Raw genomic sequence first — 14,235 nt, forward strand, 5'->3', positions numbered from 1 at the left:
ATTTATGTTTTTATACTCTGGAGCCTTATGGCAATGCATATGAAGGTCTCCCTTCAGTTTATCCTTTTAGCAACCCTGTGTGTTGTATTAGGTTGAGAGATGGCAACTGGCCTCAAATTATCCAAGTAAGCCTATTATCTTACATGGTCTGACTTAGGTGCTGGCTTTTGGGGTTTTACTCTTTGTTTTATTTGGTTCTTATCACAGCAGGTGGCACTATCAAGGTGATCTTAGCTGATCATTAAAAAACAAAACCAAGCTGGGGTAAATATAGTTAGTACTTGGATGCTAACAAAACAAGAGCTATAGGCTAATCTGAAAAGTGCAATGGCAAACTTTGATAGCCTTGTCAAGAAAACAACTTGACAGACAAAACTTCATCTCATCACCAGGAATTGAGTCTGACTAAAGAGACTCTTTACCTCCACCTTTATATAGTTCCTAGCATGATTTTGCATATTATATATAGTAGATTAGTAGCTTTTGAAGTCCTGAGCTTCTTTAATACCGTGTTTCTCATATAATAAGGCCGGGTCTTTTTTTTTTTTTTGAGTCCCGAAAAAATGGCTAGGCCGTCTTTTCGGGGGTAACTTAATTTCCCCCCCCCCTTGCATCTTCGGGTGGGCGGGCGGGGACGGCTTGGATGTTGACCTCGGCGTTGGTGGGGCACTTCGTATCGGGGTCAACGCAGGCAGCACCATATCCGGGTGTGCAACAAAAGTACTTCCTAACGGCAAGCCCCCCCACCATTCCCCCCCCATTTCGCATGTTTTAATATAGGCCTTAATTTGGGGGGAGGGGCTTCATTTCATTTCATGCCTATAAAACATGCTGGGACTTCCTATTGGGGGAGGCCATATTGTTGGAGAAACAGGGTAGTATTACTGAAACTACCAGTTGTAAAAAAATATTGGACTACATAATAAAGGATACTCCACATTTATGTGTGGAAATATACATTTGTAATCAACCTGATTAATTGCTGTGTTTTTGGCATATTTATTTATATTCCACCTTTATTATTTTTACAAATAGCTCAAAGAAGCGAACATATCTAATACAGCATTCTCCTCTAACAACAACCCTGTGAGGTGACTTGGGCTCATCTCACACACAGGGACTCCCATAATCAATTTAACATGTTTTTTCTGTCAGTAATTTTCTAACATGCTGTGTTGCAAAGTTTTGTGCAGCGGCATGTAAGATATGCAGGGTGTTATTATATAATATTCTCCATTTTGGCTTGTGCCAAAAGTGGAAATGTATATGAATCTTGCCCAAAAAGGACTGCACCTCAGTGTTCTAAGTTACTACCTATCTTTCCTCACTTGATTGCCTCTCTTTCCTTTGGGAAAATCCTCTTTTGCTTGAAACAAAGAGGGCTGTGTCTGCTACCTTGGCTCTCCATTGCAAAATACTTCTGTAGGACTGATCCATCAGCAAATTTTGTTCCAAAACTATACTTTTGTCACTACTGTGTGGTAAATCCATATGTTTGAAATATTTGGGTTGACTTTGAGAGCACAATGCGTTTAAAATAGCGCCTGCTACTAAATGAAGTTATATGGACAAGTTTTAATCTTTTAGAACATTGATATTAACAACATGGTTATAAGATGCCTATTGCTTTCAGGTAATAAAGATGGGTTACAGCAGTTGGTTGAACAACTTCATCCAGACAGTAGTAATGAATGGAACAACATCAGACTGCAAAGAGGTATCTAGTGAGAATTCCATTAAAAATCAGTTCTGAATGTAGTGTAGTTATCTTCATTTAACTACTTAACTGAACACCCAGAGTTTATGTCTTAACCAATTGGAAAATAGTTCGGAAATTTTTCCAGTTGCAGACAGTGGGCTAGCAATTCCGTTCTGGGCTATATTTAAAGAAGTAAATTATTTAATAAATTTTAAGTAGCAGAACTGACTGTTCTTAATGTTCCTTAAGTTCTCTTGATATGCAAGATTTGGCATTTTTAAAAGACTCAGGAAGACAAGCACACATATAAAAAAAAACCTTTTGATCTTCTGGCTAACAGGACATTTTTGGTTTTCAACTAAGTTCTGAAAGAATATTTTACGCATATTAAGGCTACAGTCTTGGAGTTATCTGTTTGCCTATTAGCTCCTCTTAAGTAGTGGTTAGAGCCACAGGTAATGCTTTCCCCTTATATAAATGTTAAAAGGGGGCAGGCATAATTGGGATGTGGAAGGCTTTATAACGTATTATATTTGATACATTAATTAAATTTAATTTTACTGATCCAAAGAGAATTTTTTAACTGAATAGGATGCTGTATTTCTTAAATATTTACATTATTATAGCTAGACAATATCTTAGCTAAAATATGTGGGTATTCTTGCATTTTATGTTCCTGATGAGTAGAGTGGAACATAGAAACAACTCCTTTTTTAACAATTTGGAGTGCTAACTTTAAAAATATCATTATTCAAAATACTGAATTAGATTTGGATTTAGTCATAGCGAAGAATGGTAATTGCTGACTTGTCCATTTGATTTCAGTTGGGCCTATTCTAGGTATGACTAAGTTCAAATCCAATCATTAATTTAAAAATTATAATTGTTGCAATATATATATATATATATACATATATACATATATATATACATATATACATATATATATACATACATACACACACACACACACACACACACACACATAAGTAGTAACTCCTATTCAGTGAGACTTTTTCTACTTAGAAACCAATTTTTTTTATTCTGCATTTTTCTGGCAGATGTGTCAGTTTCATTCCTGCTGAGGCAGTCAGAACAGATGGTAAGCAATGTAGTTCAGACAAATTAGGTGTGCTTGGTGTGTCCTGTTCCGTGCTTATTTTGAGTTAGTAAATGTTTTCTAATAGGGAGAGCGATACAATGAATGTAAACTTTACAGCTCAATTGATTAAGTAAGGCTTTTAAAAAAAAACTGGGTAAAATAAATATATTTGAATGATCATCTTCATTAAAAAATAGTTCATTGCAGAGGCAGAAGTTTAAGGAAGACAAAAACTACATTTCCATGATATCTAAGCATCACAATAAGACCGAAATAATATTTTTATCAATATTATGTTTTCAAATACTAATAATTAATAGCAATGAAAGTAAATTTCTTTTGGTTTTCTGGAACTATAAATCCATCTTGCTCACAGTATTAGGATTGTCAAAAGATAGTATATAGATTCAAAGGAATGTAAATAAATGAGAACACATAAACAATAAAGGTACATAATCTCCAGAAATATCATGCAGATAGAGATTTCATATTGAACAGTATTTGAGATAGATGGCCATCAGTTGAATCTTCATGAGCAAAATCCTAAAGCATTTCCCTTGTTTATAGAAATTTCTATAGGTGTTTACACCTCTTTGACATCAGAAGAGAAAGATGATTTACTCAGGTGGATATTGTGAGGGGACTGGGGAAGATCTCAGAACTCTAGGACTTCAACAGATTTCACTAAAAAGGGGGAAAGTAGGGCATCTTTCTGTCCTTAGCAGCAGGACTACTATTTTTGGCTCCAACTCCAAACATACTTAACTGGATTTTAAGTTGTGTTGAAGATCACATTTGACTAGAATCCCAACAGCTGCAGTGGAAGCCAGAGTTTGCCAGATTGTCAAACCTGACACTTGGAGGGCAAAAGGTGCATGAGAATCTGGCTTCCTCTGGCTGCTATGTGGTAGGCAGAGGAATTAATTGCAGAGGACTAATGCAGGCAGGCCTTCCGTGAGCCACTTGCGTGATGAGTGTTCACGATAAATTATCAGATTTTCTAATAGATCACATTTATTTACTGAGAAATCTCCAGTTGTCTCTGTTGGGATATAAATATTAGAGCAGAATAATGCAATTGAATCTATAGCTGGTAATTTACAAATTTTGATGTGTAAGCATTCTGCAGCTATACAGAATTATTACTAATCCAAATAAATAAGTTTATTTTGACATACTTAACAAATGTGTATCAGATTAGAAAAACTGGCCAGAGCCGCTTCAAACTGAGATGGGTGGCACATAATTTAATTAAGAAAAATAAATGTACTCATATATTAGACTGCAATACTAAACACAGTCAAGAATGTATAATTGAACTCAGTAAGATTATGTTTGAATATAATTATACCACAAATCAATATTTTCATTTTTAATGTTAAGATTCATTATGGAAAAACATATGTGACTTTTCAACTTCTGTTGTTCTTGTTGAACAGAGTTTGTGGATGCACTTAGATGTTTGCAATGAGCACTGTGGCTGGCATGCCCCAGTGTTTTGGATACCAATGCATAGAAATCCATAGTAAACGAATTTATCAGAAACGAACGTCATGAGCATAGTGGTCCCGTTGGGGGTTGACACAGCAGAACCATCTTATTTGGAAATGGCTGCAGGCTCAGAGTAAGTATTGTAGCATTATAGCAACTTTGTTTTCCTGTGGTGTTACATTGTTTTACATGGATTAATATTCATTGATAAAATAGATAAATCAGAGTTTTTAAAAAATACCTTCTTAAAAGTTTCAACTTGGTAATTTAAATATGTTCAGGTATAATTATAAGAATAGATTCTTAAAAATGTTAACCTTTCATCTTTTAAAACAAGTTGGTTAATTATATTTTTCATGAAGAAACTTTATATTTTATTTCTGGGTTATTTGGGCTGCCCAGAATTAATATCTCCTGGTAGAAACTGGGAGAAGGTGCATTTCTGGATGCTAGTACATCCAAATGGATGGCTCATAAGATCTTTTCACTGAGTTTCTGTTACAATAAACATGTAAAAATCAACTTCTGTGGGGACTTGTGGAACTACTCTTTTGCTACCACTAGATGTCACTGATGGAAATTACTGGGGTTTCAGACACTGTTAGCAACATATGGGATGACTCCTACGTCTCATATGTGATCACAGAAACAATAAGGATTATTGATGCTAATGTACTCTCTGCCTTGCAATCATTTTTGTGCAGCTGTGTTGTGTTGTACAACATTGTCTGCGTTATTAAAATTCATACAGTGTTCACTTGCTAGTATGTGTGCTTCAGTGGCAATTTGGCATGAGTGACATAAGCAACATTTTCCCCCAGTTTCTTCAGTAGGTTCTTTCAGAATGCTTCTCTGTGTTGTATTGTATACATTTTCACAGTTGTTATATATGCAGCATTAATAAGCAAGAGAGAAACACACTCAGGAGCCATTGAATGTGAAATTGTAATGCTTAACCACCTTTCTTGCTTTTCAGACCTGAATCTGTAGAAGCTAGCCCTGTGGTAGTTGAGAAGTCAAACAGTTATCCACACCAACTATATAATAACAGCTCTCATCATTCACACAGTTACATTGGTTTGCCTTATGCGGTATGTTCTTTTTAAAAAGCCTTTGTTTTAGGTCCTTGTTAAGTTTCCAGACATTTAATTGTGTTTTGGCTGGTTAGTTTTGCTTGATATGAAAATAGCTCACTGACAACTCTCAGAATTATAAAAGAAGCTGGTTTCAATGGTTCTTTACAATTTTTTATCTCAGATTCTTCTATTATTGCTGTCATTTTTCTTTCTTAAATGGCATTGCTTTTATTACCATTTTTACTAAATTTTCTTGAATAATAGAATTGGACATAAATAAACTTTAAGCTAAAGTTATGATAGTATTGTCCTTGGCTAACCTGATCTTATAAACCTAGTCCTACAGCAATTAAAGCAGGAGCTCTGGCCAGTAGAAAAGAGCCAGCTCTGCCTTATTTGACATGTCCTTAAACAATCTGCACAAGTTACACTTTTCTTTAAAGTGTCTTCATGCAGCAAAGCTTTCCTACAGCAAAGTCTCCAGTTGCATGTAAAGGAACCAGCAAGTCAGAGCACCGAGAGTAATAACATCCAATCAGGTGCCTTTTAAACATATATCACTGCTATGTCTTTGGCTCAAATAGAATTTGGTGCAATTTTCTTGGCTGCTTTATCGTTACACGATCATCTGATCATATCACTACTTGCTTTAATATAGCATCTTATAAAATTGTTGCTTGCAGTGAAGAATTGATAAAGTAGATCTTTTCCTTCTCTAAGTAAATACTTCCCTAAACCAAGTATTATAACTATGTAGAAAAGATAGACATTTTAATCCTGCGTTGAAGGACTTATTTTCTGCTTAAATGAAATTGGTGTTTAGAAGATGTGCTTTCTCTGATACTCTTTAACATTCGGCCTGACTAAGTATCTTTGTTGTATAATAATTGAAGAACCCTGGTTTATATTTAGTCTTAACCAGCAACATGCTTTGTGATGCCTAACTATTTCCCTCGATGTAAATACTAATGATAATCAGATTTTGTTTATTCAAGATGGGTAAGAAATGATTATAAAACCCCTATCAGTAGTGTCAGAGTGGATAATATGCATTCAATTTTTAAAAATAGTACATCTTTCTTAATGCTAATTTGCTTCAGAGCAAGATATATTTGTTTACATGATTGTGAGTGAGATTGAGTTGGTGGGAGAAATGCTGAAAAGGCCAGGTTTATAATTCTATGCATGAATCCCCCCGCCCCGCCCCCAAAAAGGTCTTCTGAAAAGATGGATGATTTTATGTAACTAATTTTTCAGGACCATAATTATGGCGCTCGTCCTCCTCCAACGCCCCCAGCATCGCCGCCTCCTTCAGTTCTTATAAGCAAGAATGAAGTAGGCATATACACTGCTCCAAATTTTGATGAGACATCCAGTGCTACTACTATCAGCACATCTGAGGATGGAAGCTACGGCACTGATATAACTCGGTGCATTTGTGGATTCACCCATGATGATGGCTATATGATCTGTTGTGACAAATGCAGGTAAAATAGTCCGTACGTACAAGCGTTTTGAAATGTTCATAGCCAGTATTACTACAAGCTCTGCTGGTCCTCTGGTTGCTCAGTGAGATTTCCCCCCTTAACAAAGTATGTAGGCTATGAGGCAAACATGGCAATTATAGAAGCCATCACCATTTTGTCACTATGTTGGTCACCCTTTTGCTCACAGGATGGATAGATGAGGTGACAGGCCATCAAGTCAGCAGAGATACTCTGCAAATGCGGATCGTACTGAGGATCATAGCTCAGATCTCATTGTTAACCCCACAGTAGAGTGACCGGGAGGCACTGGGTGATTAGTAGCTAGGAGCCGTGGCAGGTAAGTTGTTTGAATGGAGTATTGCCGGCTAACTCTGCCCATTGCCAGGAGTTCGATCCTGACCAGTTTAAGGTTGACTTGCCCTTCCATCTTTCCAAAGTCAGTAAAATGAGGACCCAGATTGTTGGGGGCAATATGCTGACTCTGCTTAGAGAGGGCTGTAAAGCACTGTGAAGTGGGTATAAGTGCTATTACTATTGCTATTGCACAAAGCTCTGTTTTGTGGAATCTTGGTTGTTAGTGTCACTTGTGTAATTCTGAAGGTGGCTGTATGACTTACAGACATGGTCAGAGTTCAATTAAAATCTCAGAGCCCTGTAGCGGGAAATCCTGATGGTGATATAGCATGTGTATTAGTAGCAACTTTCTTTTCAACTTTTTTTTAACATAGTAGTGAAACTTCCGGTGGGAAATGTTGGTTCTATTGGAGAAACTGCTATCCAGAAAAGTATCTGTGCACACTAACTCTTCAGTCAGAATGTAACTTTCTGAATGGTCATATTGTTAAAAATGAAGAATAGGCAAGTACATAAAAGAAAAATGTTTGTACCTAGCTTGGAATAAAATGATCCCATCAGAACATTCTGTCCAAGCAATGGGAACTTGAAACAAGCTCATTGCTGGTATCTTTTGTCCTAGGGGACCATGCTAAGTGCTACCTTCTATCCCACCTACAGAAGAATTAGCCAACATAAAACAAAGCAAACATTTTAGAAATTACCAGAGCAAACAAAGGAAGCAACAGCTAAGAATGGCTTTTGCAGCCTGATCTGCTTTCACAAGTAGCTATAGAATAAATCTAAAAGGAAGCAGTAGCAATGTATTCACCCTAATATAGTCTATGATCAATAGCAAAAATATACTTTTCTGGCAATTGGCTTAATGCTTCTTCCAAACAAACATTCACAATGCATATATGTTGCTTTTGCCAACCTGCCTGTACGTTAAACATAATAACAAAGCCATAAATTTTGCATTGACTATCTCCACATTTGAGAATACAGCAACATTCGTTACAATACACATGCAGACTATAAACTCAGATTTGGTATTCTGCCTGAAAATAAAAGCACAACACAGAGATGGACAGTAACATTGCTACCTTCTTCATAACAAATTATTTAATTAGCCAGGTAAAGTGGAATATATATACTCTTCTAGATATGTATATGTATGATTCTGCCTCATCCCAGCCCTGTACAATTAGCTTTGGCAGAGGTGTGAAACTTGTGGCTGCTGTTTTATCAGCTAATGCTTTCTTCAAGGCTTTGTGGCTTTAGAGGAATTACAGAAACAAATAAAGCCACGTGCAGGATATCCAAACACTCAGAAGAGAGTAATGTAGCACTTGCTACGTTGTTTAGAGAGGAGACTATTTGAAACAGCAATAATGGAACACTCCCTACGTTTTGCATATCATCATTTCAAATGATAGCAGGTGTTAGGGAAATTAATTTTCTTCAGTCACAAGGAAACTTGAATGAACTATCTAAACATTGAAAAGTATGAAAATAACACTGTATTCTCTCCTTTATTTTAAGTGTTTGGCAGCACATTGATTGCATGGGGATTGATAGGCAGCATATTCCTGACACATACCTTTGTGAGCGTTGCCAGCCTAGGTGAGTGGTAAATAATTGAAAATACATTATTTGTGTTGGCATATGATTTGAAACATGGATAAAATATGAGCAGATGAAGACAAACCTTTCCATTATATTAATACATGTAAACATTATATTAAAGAGTACAATTTACTTTAAAAGGCGGCACTCTTCATTCAGTAAAAGGAGTGACCAAAATACTCCTTTTTCATAATGATACTTGCATTAAAGAAGATTTGATATTTATTACCTTTGAAATGTACCTTTATCATTTACCTTAAAATAATATTTTGTTATTGCTGTTCCCTGGATCAAGATTACTCATAGTTAACACAGGTTATTTTATCTGAGAAATAATCCCCCTCTATGTACTGAGGAAAAATGTGATCCTTTAAAGAAGGTTTGTGTATGTCCTCACTTTCCAGTGGCCAGTCAACCTTTGGAGGAATAAGATAGGATAAAACCAGTTGGAGCACCTTATCAAGAATTGGCGGAAGAATGAGATAGTCAGCCTATAGCAGAGCAATGCCAGGATGTGGCTCGTGTAATCTTGATTTACTGAATATATTTCCTTTGGTTCTGTTCATACAATATTTGCCAGAATTTTTTTAAAAAATACCCTTAGTGTAATATGGGCACTCTGTTACTATGCTACAAGAAACAGCCAGTTTGAGGTGGCTTCTAGGTTTTGAATATTGTCAGAATACACATCTTGCTTTAGGGCAGGGGTGTCAAACTCAAGACCCACGGGGCAGATCCCCCTGCTTACATCTGGCCTGTGGGGTTGCCCTGGAAACAGTAAAGGACCGGCCTGTGGTGACTCTGCCAGCAAAAACAGCCCGGGAGGGCCACACGCGCCCCTTGCAAACTCAATTTTTGCTGGCTGAGGGTTGCAGGAGGCCGTCCCAACCAAAAATGGAGCTCGGGAGTCTGTTTTCATTGGCAGAGCACTTGGGCCACCACCGACACGACTGACGTCGAGCTGGCCATGCTCTGGCCACATCCACCCCAGCCCCCTGAGGTCAAATACAACCTTGATGTGGCCTTCATTGAAATCAAGTTTGACACTCCTGCTTTAGGGGTTTGGTCTGTCTCTTTATATATGAAGCTGGAATGCTAAAGTAACAGAGATTTAGATGCCACTGCATTGATAAGTTCTTTGCTTTGAAATTGATACTTTCTACCAAGTGTAAAATTCCCAGAGTGGAGAGCTCCAGGTTAAAAATTGGATACGTTTCCTCTGTTTCTGTTCACACAATATTTGCCAAAATTTTTTAAAAAATCAGTGTATTCGTCAATGTATTCAAACAGCAAAAAATGAATTAATTAGTATGGTGAATGGATACAGACATTTTTATTTTAATTGTTTATTACATTTAATACACACACCGTTCATTAGAAAAAAACCTTTGATGTTCCATCGAAATCTTAATATTTACTTAGTTTCTTTTTTCTCCTATTTTTAAAAGGAGCTTAGATAAGGAAAGAGCAGTGTTGCTCCAGCGTAGAAAAAGGGAAAATATGTCAGGTAGGTAAAAAAAATTTCATTAAATTCTAAAGTTTGTTCTTGATAATTATGTTGATGCCAATCACTCTGTTGCTGTTGACATTTCCACCACCACCCTTTTTGGTCTTGCATTTTTGCTAAAAAATAAACATCCTTTAATAGAGTATAAATGGAACGCTTTTATTTGCTAATAAAAACCTATTTGTATGCAAATAGTTCACCAGTTTTTATGCAAATAAATTAACAGTATTTGTTTACAAAACAACTTTTGAATATTTTCCTTGCTAAAACAAATGCAAATTGTTAAAATTAACCAAATCTTGTAAAAATATTTCCTGTATTTTTAATTATTATTATGCTTATAATAAAAATAACAACTCAGCAGTAACTTTTGAAGGAAGTTTGGGGGATGTGCCAAGTCCTTATGTCTTGCTTCTCAGTTTTGCAAAAATGGTTGTCCTACGGTAGATAAGAAGATGCTGGAGTTTATTTATTTTGCAATATTTGTCAACTATCCAATCATTGATCACTCTGCTACAACACAGAGAAATAAAATGCAGAGCAAAAGTAATGACAAAATACAGTTAGAACTAAATAGAATTAAATGGCATTAAGCACCTTGTATAAACCAGGGTGTGTTTTCTTATATAATTTTGCCATAAAATGAAGTATTAGTTTTATATGCAGTTTTTCCTGAAATGGGGAAATACCAAATCTGCTTATCTGGCAATATCCTCTCTTCGAGGTTGTAACAGTTAGCATGCCTCATCTTATAACTTTCTAGGTCAGATTTGGTTTATTTTTTATTTTATTTTTTTCTCTGAAGATTGTGGTATATTTAAATATGCTCAATGAATGTTGCTGCAATTTTTTTCTGCTTCAAAAAGAAAAAGGCTTGGTTTTTATAATGGATGCTGGGTGATAATTTCTCTTTCAACAGTGGAAGATTTTTTTTTTTAGAATTATAAAAGATACGATTGACTACAAATAGGTATTTCCAAACTGCAAGCCATGTATGAATTTAACAGCCTTAAATTTGAGAACTGATTAAGACACACAGGAGATATTTGCATATGCTAAAAGAGACCTTACTTCTTTGCTGATTGTTCTGTTTGACTTCTGCTGACAGTTCCTACAGACAGTGAGGCAGCGAGTAATTAGAAGTTGATGGTGACCTTTTGTTATAAAGATCACCATGTGTGTGATACCCTTTCCTGTTTTTAATTACTTTTTGCATTATGAGTTTACAGTGGCATTAGAGAGGCCTTTGGGAAGAAAACACAGATGACCCCCAATGTTTCAAATTTATTTGGAACCTAAAGGAATAAGTCTTAGCTTTAGGAAAAGTTGTTGAATAAGATTAGTTTCCCCATTAGTTGGAAGGACATTGGCTTTATTTTTTTTATTAGTGTGATTGAAACTATTGTGAAACATATTTTCCTGTAGTCATTTTTTTGACTTTGTCTAAAACCTTGCAGCCTTATATTTGGGTTAAAACTTATATAAGTATATGAATTTGTAATTGAGATGCAATTTGATATAAACTATGTTCAGTATATGGAAATCTTTCAGCTCTTGGAAAAATGGAAGCTTTATTGAATGTAAAGAAGCTGCAAATCTAAACAATGTTTTTTGTTACTGGAGCCCATAATCTAATTAATGTTAATATTACTAACTCCTTGTTTTCCTTTTTTATAAATTTGGATAATTGTATATACAGTTAGTAGTTTAAACCAGTGATCCCCAACCTTTTTTATGCCGCGGCCCAGTATCCCCAACCTTTTTTATGGCGCGGCCCGGTACTGGCATTAGCTGGGCGCCACCATCTTTTTTTGATGAAAAAGTGCTTCCGGTGACCTCACCGGAAGCACTTTTTCATCAAAAAGATGGCGGCTAGCAGCTTCGTGAGCTTTCCGGGTAGTAATGGCTTTCTACCCGAAAGCTCACGGCGCTGGCGCCATCTTTTGATGAAAGTGCTTCCGTGAGCTTTCCCGGAAAAGCTCACCGGAAGCACTTTTTCATCAAAAAGATGGCGGCGCCCAGCAAGCCAGCGGCCCGGTAGGACTTGTTCCACGGACCGGTACCGGTCCGCGGACCGGTGGTTGGGGACCCCTGGTTTAAACAATCAATGACTTTAATTCATGGAATAGTTTAGTACTGTGAGATAATTTCCTATTTCATTTGCATTTTAAAGATGGGGATACCAGTGCAACAGAAAGTGGTGATGAAGTTCCTGTAGAATTATATACTGCTTTTCAACATACACCAACTACAATTACGCTAACTGCTACACGAGTTACAAAGGTCACAGATAAGAAAAGGAAAAAAAGTGGAGAGAAAGAGCAAACCATCACAAAATGTAAAAAAGTAAGCTAAAATCTAATGCTGATTTTTATTTATAAATTTTAAAATTCCTATCGCCTTCACGAAGGTGGTTTCATGCAAATGAAGCCGAGAGAGCCCTGTAGCAGCCACAAAGCAGAGGCCATAAGCTGGACTTCTCACTCCCTATCAACAACAATTGGGACTGGCCTTGCGGGAAGGAGGTCAGCCAGCACACAACTGTGCGACACCCCCGCCCCCCAAACTCCTTAGGTTAGCACAAAAGAATACCCATGGTCAATGGTATTGGAAGGACCACCAAGAGGTCAAGAAGAGCAAGGATGGGTGCACCATCTCCATCCTTCCATTGTTTTGGTCCCATATCTGGATCTGAAACCTGACTGAAAAGAGTCCAGATATTCCATTTTCTCTGGGGTTGCAACACCCCAGCTTCTGTATGAGGGAGATTGGACGAAAATTGTTCAGAACAGTGGAATCCAGCAATGGCTTCTTAAGGATGAGATATACCAGCACCTCTTTAAAAAGGAGCCAGGAATGCCTGCTCCAGAAAGGTTGATGTTCTTAGACACTGTAGTATCCACAATATAATCTCTGATATTTAGAAATAGGACATTAAAGAGGCGGAGGAAATTTTAAAACGTTTGAAGGATCTCCTCACTTTATTCCAAAAAGGGGTGTTAATAACAAGAACTAGTCAGTATTGGAACCGGTTGATATAAAGGTGACAGAAATAGCATAGAGAGACGGTGGTCCTGAGATCGGGTGAAATTGGCAGAGGAAAATATTAGCCAGGAAATAATACTGCCTTATGAAATTACAGCCTCTTACTGTACTCTAATTTCTATATACATCCCCACTACTTGGTGGAACTCACATTGGGCTTCAACACATAGAATAATTATATTCTACTACCAGCAAAACATAAGGAGAATTTTATCTGCGTTTTATAGGGCCGCAGAAGGATTTTTGTCTTTCAAGCAAGACGAATCATCCTTCAGAAAATATTTATGTTTAATCTTGTATGCTGATGTGGTTTTTTTTTTCCAGGCTTTCCGTGAAGGTTCTAGAAAATCTTCAAGAGTTAAGGTAAAACATGTTTATGTTTTTGTTGCTATTTATTTCACTATACTCTTTTGCTCATTGATTAATGGTTAGCAGAGGGTTGGTTGTCAAGCTATGTTTTGTACTGTTTAAAATCTTTACACCTTCATATTTCTAAAACTAATGCCTAAGGTGGCCAATAGTATCAAATGTTCATAAAACATTAACACTATTAAAAAATACATGCGATGTAAATGCTATGTAACACAAAAAAACCAGAGATGTGTACATATTATCTGTAACGCAACTAAGCTGCTCCAGTAACTTGAAGGACAGCTAATAAACTAATATTCACCATAGTGTGGACTCCACTCCCAGTCTTCTTAATACTGGGCAGGCTGCCTGGGGAATTTGAGGATTTGACGTCCACATATCTGCCAGATGCCAAATATAGGATAGCTGTAAGATGACAGCTTCATCTATAGCACATACTTTCAAAGGCAGCTTTGTATTCCTGAAGGCAGAACACTTGTAGAGATGGAATGAGG

General features: G+C 36.7%; 1 protein-coding gene across 1 annotated transcript in view; it reads left to right on the forward strand.

Annotated features, from left to right (window-relative positions):
- Positions 1-14,235, forward strand: part of KMT2E (lysine methyltransferase 2E (inactive)) — a 56,371-nt gene that overhangs the window by 7,497 nt on the left and 34,639 nt on the right. Inside the window, 7 exon segments of the mRNA XM_026677207.2 lie at positions 4,241-4,425; positions 5,269-5,383; positions 6,626-6,855; positions 8,734-8,814; positions 10,266-10,324; positions 12,498-12,670; positions 13,694-13,732. Coding sequence (XP_026532992.2) covers positions 4,355-4,425; positions 5,269-5,383; positions 6,626-6,855; positions 8,734-8,814; positions 10,266-10,324; positions 12,498-12,670; positions 13,694-13,732 — 768 coding nt within the window. The 5' untranslated portion in view covers positions 4,241-4,354.

The sequence above is a fragment of the Notechis scutatus genome, chromosome 6 (genome assembly GCF_049901735.1).
Source record: "Notechis scutatus isolate UNSWTSFEM ecotype Mainland chromosome 6, rNotScu1.2, whole genome shotgun sequence".
Classification (NCBI taxonomy): Eukaryota; Metazoa; Chordata; class Lepidosauria; order Squamata; family Elapidae; genus Notechis; species Notechis scutatus.